This window comes from Haemaphysalis longicornis, unplaced genomic scaffold (genome assembly GCF_048455015.1).
Source record: "Haemaphysalis longicornis isolate Haplotype H1 unplaced genomic scaffold, Haemaphysalis longicornis Haplotype H1 scaffold_1, whole genome shotgun sequence".
Classification (NCBI taxonomy): Eukaryota; Metazoa; Arthropoda; class Arachnida; order Ixodida; family Ixodidae; genus Haemaphysalis; species Haemaphysalis longicornis.
In genome coordinates, this window is record NW_027526203.1 from 86,893,309 (window position 1) to 86,906,376 (window position 13,068).

General features: G+C 46.4%; 1 protein-coding gene across 1 annotated transcript in view; it reads right to left on the bottom strand.

Annotated features, from left to right (window-relative positions):
• Positions 1–13,068, bottom strand: part of LOC144177904 (hemicentin-1-like) — a 299,755-nt gene that overhangs the window by 16,729 nt on the left and 269,958 nt on the right. Inside the window, exon 10 of the mRNA XM_077705496.1 lies at positions 6,566–6,829. Coding sequence (XP_077561622.1) covers positions 6,566–6,829 — 264 coding nt within the window. The remainder of the gene's footprint in view (positions 1–6,565; positions 6,830–13,068) is intronic.

The following is a 13,068-nucleotide window of genomic DNA, read 5'->3' on the forward strand; positions in this document are numbered from 1 at the left end:
CTCTTGTTGGGTAGTTGACGGAAAGAGAGGAGGGTGCTCAGGGCTAAAGTCGCACACCCCAATTACGGAGCGGAGTGTTCCTTTCTGAGCAAAATTTACATTCAGCCTCGTAGCGATTCGGATACATTAAGTGAAGACGTGCAGGCTGTGGGAAGGAGCCCGGATTGTATGAGCCGTGGGGTAGTTTGTTGTTCTCTGGAAAGGTCAGGGTAAGCCGAAGGTACGGTCTGTCTCATAAGGCGATAATCCTGGGTTATCTCCATGCACGTGACAAGCGGGTGACTGTCCTCGTGCAGCTCCATAGCACGGGAGGTAAAAGCGCAGGCTTGTTGGGTGGGCGTATTTGTTGCCCTCCATTGAAGCGTGAGGGGGTGTCCAGATGAGCTGAATGGAACCGTTTGGGGAGGGGTTTTTTAGCACGCGCAGTGCAGGTGAGGACACCCAACCCTACTGGTAATTCCAGTAGGATTGCTGGGAATTGATGACTACACTCCGAACCCATGGTGGAGCGAGAGCCAAGGTGATGGCTGCCTCTCCTGCTGCCATCATTTCTTGGGTCCTAAGCGAGCTACACGCAAGGAGGTTGGTTCTGGAGGTAGCCACGATGATGGTGTATTGCTGCCCTCGATGTTTGGAGGCGTCTTTGTAGATAACTGCATGATACCCACCGAGGGTGGTGTTTAGGGCTTGAGCCCGTGCTTTTCGTTGACCTTCGTCATGTGAGGGGTTCATATTTCTAAGCAAAGGGAGCATCTTTAGTTTTAGTCGCCAAGGGTCTGGGAGTACGTCAAGCCGAGTGACATTCTAGGATGCCCAGCCAATCTGGTGAAGCATGCGGTTACCCATTGCAGTTCTGAGTCGGACCTTCTGGTTAGAAAGATGGCCTTCTATCAGCTCTTCCACCGTGTTGTGGAGCCCTGTGCTAAGCACCCTCTGTGTGGACGCACTCATGAGAAGACCAATGGCCTCCTCAACCGCCTTTCTAATCATTATATAAAGCATCTCTATGTCTTCCTTGTCGAGAAGAAGACAGGGGGTTGACGTAAGTAACTCTCGAGAGGACCAAAGCTTCAATTAATCGAAAGGCACCGGATTCCTTTAGGCCTCGCTTCTTGGTGGCAACTCGCCTGATCATGTGTATGATTTGATTAAGGCTGTTTTTGAGGCGCTGCAAGGAGACGTCACTCTTGGTGTTAGCCTCGAGATTTAGGCCCAGGATCTTGATGCTGGGGCTTGGAGTGATGGCCTGTCCATTAAGGAGTATTTGAGTGTATTCCTTGGTTTGGCGTGAGGGCGGACGACAAGGAGCTGTAATTGTTTACGTGAACACTGGAGGCAACAGGCTTTAGCTCATTGGCGTACTAGAAGTGAGATGCCATGCATTGGTGTGAGCTTCCTTTAATTTTTGTAACTCTTAGCACATGAGCAAGGTGCGCACAGGGCCGCTAGACGGGCGTGAGTGGTCGCGTGACGCTTCACATGGCATTCAGCGAGAACGCAGGGGGTAAACCCGTAGATGTGCTTGGTGAGTACACCACCTGTCTTCCCCGTCTACGCGTGAGCTCGTAGCTGAATCGGTTAGATAACGGGCTCTCGGTTTGTTAGTCTATTAGTTCCAGGTTCGATTCCCGGCGGTGCCAGTAAATTCTTTTATTTGTTCGCTGGAGTTTTCTGGTGACACCAACGGTCGCGAAAGAACCTTTGGGGGGTAGAGGTAAAAAGCTTTGCTTTAAAAATACCGAAATATGTTGACGTCCGATCTTAAGAAAGCGAAGGAACAATATTTCCACAATAAGTTTGAATATATACAGGGAAACCCCAGAAAGGTGTGGGACGAGGTCAACAGGCTTACCGGGAAAACGAAAACACATCGCAAAATGACCACAATTACACTAGACGGTAGGAGCATATGTGGGGAGGCCGTAGCTGATGCTATGAACGCGCATTTTGTGAACGCAGGTTCATACAACAGCTGGAATGATAGCGATGATGCTGAAACTACGACATCTGCCACATGTATTTCCGAGTCAATTTTTTTAAGGCCTAGTGATTCTATGGAGGTAGAATCACTAATAAGAAAACTTAAACTAAACGTCGCAGCAGGAATTGATGACATCGGGACGTCCGAGATGAAGTCAATTGCACCGTTTATCTCCGAAGTTCTAGAATATATAATAAACCTTACCTTGAGCACTTGTGTCTTCCCAAAAAAGTTAAAAGTTGCAAAAGTCACTCCCATATTCAAGAGCGGTGGTCCAGAAAACCCATCAAATTACCGCCCTATCTCCGTGCTAACAACGCTATCTAAATTTTTTGAGGGTGTTATTTTGGACAGACTCGTTTCTTTCTTTGATATACACGGTATAATAACAGACAGCCAATACGGTTTTCGGAAAGGGCGTTCGACTGAGCAGGCGTTACTTATTATCAAGGACGCAATATTAGCTAACATGAAAAATCGAAAATACACGCTTGGACTGTTCTTAGACATTAAGAAAGCCTTTGACTCCATACAGTATGACCTGCTGCTTAATAAGTTGTTCATTTATGGTGTACGTGGAATTGCCCAGGATCTTGTTAAGTCATATTTGCAAGACCGTTACCAAACTGTGAATGTTGATGGCACAATGTCTTCAAAATTAATGTTGAAACAGGGTGTCCCAGAGGGCTCGATTTTAGGACCGTTCCTCTTCCTTGCATATATAAATGATATGGTTTCGATACCCCATTCACCACAACTCATAATGTATGCAGATGACACTAATATCTTTTTTACGTCTAATAATCTTGCGTCACTTCAAAGCAGCGTTAACGATTACATGCGACGCCTGTCAAACTGGCTGAAAAATAACAGGTTACAATTGAATGCCAAAAAAACTACGTACATCATATTTCGCCCTATAAATAAACCGTTATGCACCACTTTTAAAGTTATGTTCAATAACCAGCTCCTTGAAAGGGTTAGAGAGCAAAAATTCCTTGGCGTTTGGTTTCAGGAGGAATTATCATGGAAAGCACACTTTGAACACTTATGGATAGAATTGGCTCGAACTGTTGGCACCCTGTACAAGTTAACAACATTAATTCCGCTTTGGCTAAAAAAACTTCTTTACCGCTCTTTGTTCTATTCGAAGCTCTGTTATGGATTATTAGTCTGGGGAACAACGACGTCCGGCAATTATAGTAAAATAATTGTGCTACAGAAGAAAGTGCTTAGATGTTTTGAAAACTATCACGGAAACTACCAGAGTCTGCCGACATCTCCCCTGTTTTTTAAACACGATATATTAAAAGCAGACCAGCTTTACTATTTTAAGCTGCTACAGTACATACAACAAAATAACCTTTGCAGGCCAGGCGTAGATCACGATTCTAGTTATTCAATACGACAAAAAAAGAGGAGAATGCCGAAAACCAGGACAAATTATGGCAAACACACAACTGAATATCAAACACTTTTTATACTTAATAAATTAAATGGTAAAATAGATTTCACGCCTTCGGTAAGTGCGTTTAAACAGCACATTAATAAGAATGTATTGCAGTCACTCGGTCTCCACTATAGCAATTGATATTGCCTGCCATTTTTGTTCACGCAATCTAGCTGAAATTTTCTGGTTTGTTTTCTTGCTTTCTTTATTTTTGTGAATGGCGTTACCGTGCTTAGCGAAATATTATACACGTGTGTATAGTTATTCACTGTGTCATGAGAAATGCATGTACTATTGTTGTAACAATTTGATCAGTTGTAAGCGTTTTTTTGTTAATTATTATTATTATTTTTTTTTTGGTATCGGTTGTATCAACTGCTTTATATTATGTTGTGAACTTGCTCGTATATAATTTGGATGTAGTTATTTTCTTGGTGTTCTTTTACTAGACAGGTTGCTTTAGATTTTTTTTTGTGGCAAACTTTGCTCTGTACAAATACCCAAATTGTCAATATCTTTTGCGTAAAATGTACAAAAGCAACGTTGTTGAACTACTCGCCGCGGTGGCTCAGTGGCTAAGGCGTTGCGCTGCTGAGCACGAGGTCGCGGGTTCGATTCCCGGCCGCGGCGGCCGCTTTTCTGATGGAGGCGAAAAGCAAAAATGCCCGTGTGTACGAGATTTCGGAGCACGTTAAAGATCCCCAGGTGGTCAAAATTAATCCGGAGCCCTCCACTACGGCGCGCCTCATCGCATGCGTTGCGTCGGCGCGTTAAACCACTACAATCAATCAATCAACGTTGTTGAACTGCAGAGGGACAGAGTCCTCGTCAGGCGATTTAGCCTTTAGTCTCTGTCCCTGTAGCACACGATGTATTTTGGTTTCTTCCAATAAAGGATTGATTGATTGATTACTCGCACCCCTTCTCCGCGTCCCCTTTGCACTAACGGCGTACTTTGATCGTTGAACAAAACTTCCCTCAGTGCTCTCGGAGGACAATGCGACATTATTTCGACAAATGTCCTGTTGCAGAGCTGCGGTTTTTATCTCGTGAGAAGAACAATTAATTATCTTGCTGCCTCCCTTAAACCGGCCTCAAAGGCAGAAGTTCGTGCTTCAAATTTTCTGCTTTGGGACTCATTTTTTTGAAAGCGCGACATGCATGGTGGCCTTGTGACCTAACTAGAAGCCAACATGCAAATGCTCATGAGCGTTCAACGAAATTGGGTGTTTGTTAAGTTCGGGCTCCTCATTTAATTAATGAAAGCCGTTGGTGGCTCATGTATCGGCGTCGCCTCCGCTTGTAGCTGTCATGCTGTGGTCCTTTCATGCAACCGCAGGGACGCGAAGTTGGGGGCTGCTGAGTGCATGCTCTGTGTTCGTTCCTTTTGTGTGGCCAAAAACGGGGTACTTAGCCCGAGTAGCTCTGTTGGTATACGGTCGTTCGTTGACGAGCTGACGGGAAACGAAAGGATGCCGTCTCTTAGTGTCGAAAAAGCGCGAGGCGTAGACTTTGAGGATTGCGAAGCCGGCCTATGTGCTGTTCTTGTATGGGTCATTCGCCTCGAAAATGGTCGCCTGGGCTTGGAGCAGCTCTTCCCGTGGGTCATACGGCGGGTAGCGGCGTCCCTTAGTCTGGGAGGGGTGACAATGTAAACGTCATTCTGTCCGGATGTACATACTTGGAGTAATGTAAATAGTGTAAATGAACCTAATTCCAGCAACAAAGGCAGTCCTCATTCCTTACCTGCTTCAAGCATCGGACGTCGGTCATCGGACCAAGTCGAGATCAACCTCTCGGCTCGAGCTTCTTCAAGATCCTCATTATTTCGTCTTCATCAGCCACCAAGAAGATGGAGAGGCGAAATCTAACTGTGTTTGCTGACAGAATAATGAGCGATTTGGTCTTAGGGAATGTATCAGACGCCGAACATACGTGACTGGTATTGCAGTGTGTGAACACTATTTTACAACTGGAGTGCAATGCATGCTTTGCAGTCCCCCGAATAGACAAGCCCCGTCAGGGTGACTGGTCTTTCTAGGCTAAATGCTCAATCTGAAAGAAAGGTGCACCAGTCACCGCGGTAATCCACGGTAATCCGCACCAGGCACCGTGGTAATCCGAGTGTCTAGCCTGCAGAAACACATGGAACCTTCGAGTTCTGGTGCAGGCTGAAGATATTTCGTTCCAGTTCGGTTCCTGTTCGACTGGAAGAGGAAGCGTCACGGTTCCAACCAGCTTCGACGTTTGTTTCTTCACGCCGCTGGTAACTAATTCTTCCCAAGCTACTTGCGTTTAAACCAACGTGAGCGTCGTTCTTCACGCATACCGAGGAGCTAGGGAAATATGCACAAAACAGTGCGATAAGTGCACACTGGGAAAACTGACCGGATTGCTGGCGCTTTTAGTTTTCGGGGTAGATGCATGAGCTTTTGTGACTTGTCATTTGGCCGCCTACCTTTCAACCCACCACGAGCACCAAACATCACGCCGCTTGCACCCTGCTTTCCTCAACATAACCTGATTGCGGAGCTTTGCATAACGCCTGGTCAATTTTTGTTTCAATGTACCAACGTTAACACATTAAAGTGACGGGAGAATTCAAAACCACCCATGTCCGAGTCTCGCAATATAAATACACCAAGCCTGCAGATATGCAGATCATGTGCATGCGTATTGATAGTAACTGACATACCTCAAGGGTGTGATCCCGATTTAGGACTACGTACTGAACTAACGGCTTGATGCTGAAGCAACCCCGACGCTATGCAGAACGCCGAAACAAACGTCTGTACATTCATTCACCACACCAAAAGCCCATAAAGTGCTTTGAAGTACGGTACACGCAAGCATATTTCCCTTTCAACGAAATGCAACCTTCCTGGCTCGGAATAAAGCATACGCCTTAAATATCCATTCGGGAAAAATTCGCACCCAACGCCTTCCACGGTCCCGACCACCATAAGAAAAATGACTTCTAATCCACTGACTTCAAACCTCATCGACACATTACATTCTGCAAGAAAAAGAGCGGCGGTACCTTTATCTGTACAAAAGAGCAAGAAATAAAAGAGAAATGTGTTCTGTACTTGGAGGCCTACTCATAGGCGTTGACTGTTCAGCCGCCTACGTACCGAGCACGGTGAGCACCATTTCCCGCGACGCTTCGCCGACCTGGTTATTCGCCGTGCAGGCGTAGACGCCGGCGTCCTCTGCCCTAGTCTCGTCCAGCGTCATCGACTCGCTGGCATGGTAAGGCTCCAAGGGGCGGCCGTCCTTGGACCACGTGACCAGAGGCGCGGGCGTCCCAGTGACGAGGCATTCCATGGTGATGGGTGCCCCCTGAATAGCCGACAGGCGAACCGGATATCCGCTCGTTCCAAGAATACGGGGTTTCTCTGCGGTAAGGAGAACCAGTCCACTTGGTACCCAGTGCTCGCGCACAATCATAACCTTGTTTTTTTTTCTTGCTCTTAATGCAAGGGCTTCATGGGGGGCACCCCGTCGGATATTATTGGGTTTTTCCCCAAACAAACTCCCGCGCACATTGTTAAACTATTGCACTACCATCCGCATAATACTTGTGGAGTAAACGTACGCACAATAATGAAGCGCATTAGCGCTCGATGACATCTTCTAGACGTGCAGATTTCATGGTAAGATTTGGCGCATGATAAGTGTGGGAGGTACGAAAGAGCCACGTTCGCATCACCGGCCACGATGGCAGGTTCGGATGCATTCACAGCAGTGGGGTCTAAGGAGCAGCGTAAAGAACGAGCGAGGGAAATGTTTTCCACGACACTGCCTTCCTGCAGCGTCATCACGCCTGCAGCGACATCTCTCCGACGCGCGAAGGCGCCTTTTGCAGTCCCCACGAAGGTGCTTGCAGTTATTACGATGAGGGCCTTGTTTGTAGACCACTTGAGCGGCTCTGTATTGTTAGGTGCACGACCCATGGAGCGCTCGTGCGACATTTAGTAGAAGTGGCACTTGTGCTTTCATTGCAGCATAAATATAGTTTGACCAGCTTTCACTGAGATACCATCGGGTTTCCGCTCGATCCGTGACCCCACAGCAGGTGCGCTTGGAGCGATTAAAAAAGGATGATCCTTCACCGTAGAGTCACCGGGTAAAAGGCCTCATCGGTGCACCCCCTTTTCTGCTTCATCCACAACAGCTGCTTGCAAATGGCGCTTGGAGGTATCCATATTTGGGGTTCACGAAAAATACCGAAAGTCTCGCATTTCACAGTGTTCCAAGTTTAGAAACTTTGGACTTCCCGGAGCACATATGGTGGGATTGTGCGAACTGCCTAATAACCAGATCGTCTGGTCGGAATCCTGCACCGTCAGTGCCCTGCTTTTCCAAGGCCTCCTTTAAGGGACGGAGCGCCGATTTTTGTCCTGCACGTGTTGTCTAGCTCATATGAAAGCCAGCGTTTTATGTAGTCGAGTAACCACGGACATGTTACGAACAAAGTGGAAGAAATGATTTTAATTTGGCACTAAACCTTCCAAAATAGGAAGGGTGGCGTTCGGTAGTGCAGACACTTGACTCTACAATATGTGTCTCGGTCAAATGACCTGGAAACCTTGCAGCTACTGAAGCTGCTGACACGTTCAATCACTTATTGAAAACCTTTGAATATAAGTATTTGTATAAGTTTAAATTGTGTGTATATTTTTAAACATTATTTTTATTTATTTATTTATTTCTTTATTTCAGAATACGGCAGGTCAGAATGGCCCTAGCAGGAGGGGCAAGTGAAGAATACAAAGGTCACTACTCGGTATCAGAAGCAACAACAACAACAAAAAAACTCAACACTACTTGGAAACAACATAAAACAAAACACCACATGAACTATACATCATAAAGCCGACCAGAATGCAATATCAATCGTACCAACACACTGATACACCATCACTGTATTGCGTCAATACCATCGGTTCAACATGACAAGTGCTGCTCCAACGCTCTAGCAAAATTCTCAGCTGCTAGAATTGACTCAGGAAGTAAATTCCAGTCTTCTATGGTACGCGGGAAAAAGCTATTTTTAAATGAACTAGTCCTTGCGACTATTTATTACTATTTAATTCAAATTTAAAAAACACCCCTAAAGGCCCTCGCTAGGAGGGTATTACATAGGGGGCGGGATGCCTTGAAAACGAATAAAAAAAAGTACTAACCGCACGTCAATAGGCAAACAAGTAAATTCAAGCGGGCGCGAGGAAAAAAGTAACAGAAAGCAAGAAAGAAGAAACAGAAACACAAAATCCAGAAAAGACTCTTAAACAAACGCACAAAAGCACTTTTTAGTGAAGTTAACATACAACGTAAGCGTGTAAAAGTTATTAGAATTTGGTCGCATCGGTTATAGTTACAATATGAGATGGTAGGGCATTCCAATCCAGAATGGCGCAAGGTATAACGGATTGTGAATATGTAGATGTGTGAAATTTCACACGTGTCACTTTTAAGGCATGGTCCCGTCGGGGAAATATGGTCGGTGGCGAAGAAAAGAAATCAGGATGAAGTGAAGAGTGATGGTACAGTTAATGAAGTAATGATAAATGTGAGCTTGCGCCGATGTAGTAGGGTGGGTAAACATGCGCGAAGTTCGAGAGCCGTGACGCTGGTATGACTTAAATAATCTGAAAAGATGAAATGAATTCTTTTGACTATATTAAAAACACGCAGCCCGCCGCCTCTGGGTTGCTCTCAGTGTGGCTAACTGGACCTCCATGCCCAGAACCAACGGCAGCGGTCAGTAAACAGACCCAGTGAAGGAGCTTGGAGGATTCTGCCAGTGTCAGGGGCGTTTCTCCTGCCAAAAAATCGTTTTCTTGTTTTCAAGAACGCCAGCGGCAGCTTAAAAAAGAGAAAAAACAAGCCCAGGGAGAATCGAACGGCCGACCTCCACACCATGAAGCCTGCATTGTACTTATCGTCCATCTCAACAGATGGCACCATCGTGAAAATAGACCAGAGATTAAAAAAACACATAGGGGAATAAAAAAGACTGCATTACACAATTTCTTTACTTGTAGACAAGTTTTTAAATACCGCTTTTTAGCACGCATACATACAAAAGTATGTGGCCGCGCTACTGTGTGTCATGGTTGCCAGCAATATATTTGAGAGGACAAGTACGGCTCGTAGATCTAAACATTTTGAGTTAAAAAGTTTTGAGGCGTTAGCAACAATACCGTGTCACGTTAAGGTGTTCTATGGGATGCCCTTTCAGTTCGGATAGGGAATATATACTCGACAAAAATCAGTTGTCTGTCCCTTTCAGCGTGAACCGCATGGAGCGTTTTTTGCACGTGATTCTTGTGCGTCAGAGTTTCGCGTGCGATATTTTCACGCCCGCTCCTACGATGTCGCGGCCGCCGCAGCTTTTTCCTCCCTTAAAAAAATGACGCGTGACGAGCGCGGCAGTGGGAGAACCTGACTTGTGCCAATGGAGAGGCGCGCTTTCCATGGCGGCAGTTTGAAAGCGCTCGCGACAACCAGCTGGCCCCGCCGGAGATGTTGAGGGTTACCACGGGGCGGATATTTGATGCTTTATGTGTCCTCTTGGCTCACATCATCAGCTGCTTTTCCGCACAAGAAACTTTATTTGTGCCTTTTGCGGCATGTTAAAGGGCGGTTATAAGCGGCCGTTGGATATACCGGCACCACTTTGCGGCTGGTGACGCCGCCATGTTGCGGCCGCCTGCCGCGCCTCGGGGGGTATTCGCGGCAGCGTCAGCGCGCCTGTGTCGTGCGCGGCGCATTTTCGCGAGCAGAAAACGCTCCGTGCGGTTCAAGCTTTATAAGTCTTCATTGTTTCCTTGAATAACAATACTGCTTTTGCACGGGCATGGAAAAATATCCAGAAGCATCTGCTACTTCAGGAATGACCTGTAAAGAATTTAAGCGAATCTTAACTCTCCCACCGAAATAATCTGTTCAGAGCGCACAACACAGTTTATATAAATGTAAATCATGGATACACCCATGAAATTCGACGACTAAGGCGGCAAGTTGGGCGAGTTGGTTACTGACTAAGGAAATCATCATACTAGCGAACACTTAACAGGGACAAGGAAAAGAGGCGACGAAACACACGCTAGAAATTCGACGCTCGGATCAATCAGACCTTCATAAAAATGCGAATGCTCCGTTGTCACGAAGACGCAGTTGTCTTGAAGGAAAAACACGTTTGTTGAAGATAACTTGTGCTGCCCTAACAACTCATAACATTCACAGGCGGCAGAGCAGACGTCAACAATTTGACGTGCGCAGGCGAGTGTCGGCCAAGTCGAATAGTGCGGCGGCTTCCTAGGGAGTATTTATCTTTTCGCAAAAGTGTTTCTCGAAACGTGAAATTACGAGAACACTGGAGATCAAAGATTATTCTAGGCTAGTGATGTTAGGGCCAAACACTCCCTATCAAAATGAGATAGCCGTTGCGGCAATAAAAAAATTTAGTGCCTTTTCACTCCCTGAAGAAGGATGACCTGCAAAGGAGCACGCCCTCCATGGAGTGCATGAAACAAAACAGGTTTGTTTGTAACTGACAATTGAGCATACTTCATAGCCAATTACCTGAATGAAATTAGAAAAAGCCCCTAGCTTTATCCTAGCGGACAACTTTGCCTCCCGCCTCACAGGCATCTTGCTGTTTGTGCAACGCGCCAACCGAATCCACTCTACCACCGACGACATCACACCGGCCACATTGGGCTGTTTGACGGCCACTTCGGACCTCACGCCAACATAATGGGCATCTCATCAAGTAAGGGTATGAAATTTAAAACTGCGCTCGCCGGCCACCTTTTACCGCCCTCCTCTCCAAACCGGTGCACGCAGAAAACGGCAACGGGTCATGAGCGCGCACTTAGAAGTGAACGATATTGTCGTTCATTTCATTTCATTTCATTTCATTTACTGCATCCTTAAGGACTCGAGGGCATTACATAAGGGGGGGGCAACAAATACTCTGTGAGGGTGTACAGTTCGATGTGAACAAATTATTATAAACAACACAGTTCGAAATACGCACATGGCAGTTTGGTCAAGAACAACAAAAACAAATCAAACAACCAACAAAAGAAACAATTTGACTGGGAATTAGAGTACAAACAACTTGGCAAAAAATTATACATATAGTACGCTGGTAGGATATATCTACAGCCACGGGTTATTGGGTGGAATCAAAGTGGGATTCCAGTTTTCCGCGGAGTGATGTGCGGTCAGGTGTGGCGACAATGGTGTCGGGGAGGTGATTCCAAAGTGTAGTTTCGTGGGGGAAAAAGGAGTCGTTCATTGCGGATGTACGGCCGTTGATTCGTGCAATGGGGTTAGAATGGTTAATGCGAGAAGTTCTGTTAGGGGGCTGTAAAAGTTCGTGTCTTGATTGCGGGCGGAAAAGGAAACTGTGCAGGAGGCATAGGCGTGAGATGAGGCGGCGTGACGCGAGGGATGGCAGTTCGATTGATTGTTTTAGGGCGGTGACGCTGATTTCTCTGGAGAACTGTGAGGTTATAAAGCGGGCTGCGCGGTTTTGTTTGGACTGATTCTAGTTCGTTAGCGAGATATTCCTGGGATCAATTCCAAATGGACGATGCGTATTCGAGCTTTGGGCGTACGTATGTTAAGTATGCTAGTTTTTAAAGCAAAGCTTTCTACCTCTACCCCCCAAGGGTTCTTTCGCGACCGTTGGTGTCACCAGAAAACTCCAGCGAACAAATAAAAGAATTTACTGGCACCGCCGGAAATCGAACCTGGAACTAACAGCCTAACACAGCGAGAGCCCGTTGTCTTACCGATTCAGCTACGAGCCCACGCGAACACGGGAAGACAAATGGTGTACTCAACCAAGCACATCTACGGGTTTACCCCCTGCCTTCTCGTTGAATGCCACGTGAAAGCGTCACACGACCACTCACGCCCGTCTAGCGGCCATGTGCCACCTTGCTCATGTGCTAAGAGTTACAATAATTAAAGGAAGCTCACACCAATCCAAGGAATCTCACTTTTAGTACGCCAATGTGCTAAAGCCTGGGGCCTCCAGTGTTCACGTAAAAAATCGCAGCTCCTTGTCGTCCGCCCTCACGCCAAATCAAGGAATACATTCAAATACTCCTTCATGACCAGGCCATCACTCCAAACCTCAGCATCAAGATCCTGGGCCTACATTTCCAGGCCAACACCAAGAGTGACGTCTCCTTGCAGCGCCTCAAAAAGAGCATTAATGTAATCATACACATGATCAGGCGAGTTGTCACCAAGAAGCGAGGCCTAAAAGAATCCCGTACCTTTCGGTTAATTGAAGCTTTTGTCCTCTCGAGAGTTCCTTACGACAAACCCCTATCTTCTTCTCGACGAGGAAGACATATAGATGCTTTATATAATGATTAGAAAGGCGGTTGAGGAGGCCATTGGTGTTCTCATGAGTGCGTCCACACTGAGGCTGCTTAGCACGGGCTCCACAACACGGTGGAAGAGCTGATAGAAGGCTATCTTTCTAACCAGAAGGTCCGACTCAGAACTGCGGTGGGTAACCGCATGCTTCGCCAGATTGGCTGGGCAGCCCATAATGTCACTCTGCTTGACGTACTGCCAGACTCTTGGTGACTAAAACTAAAGA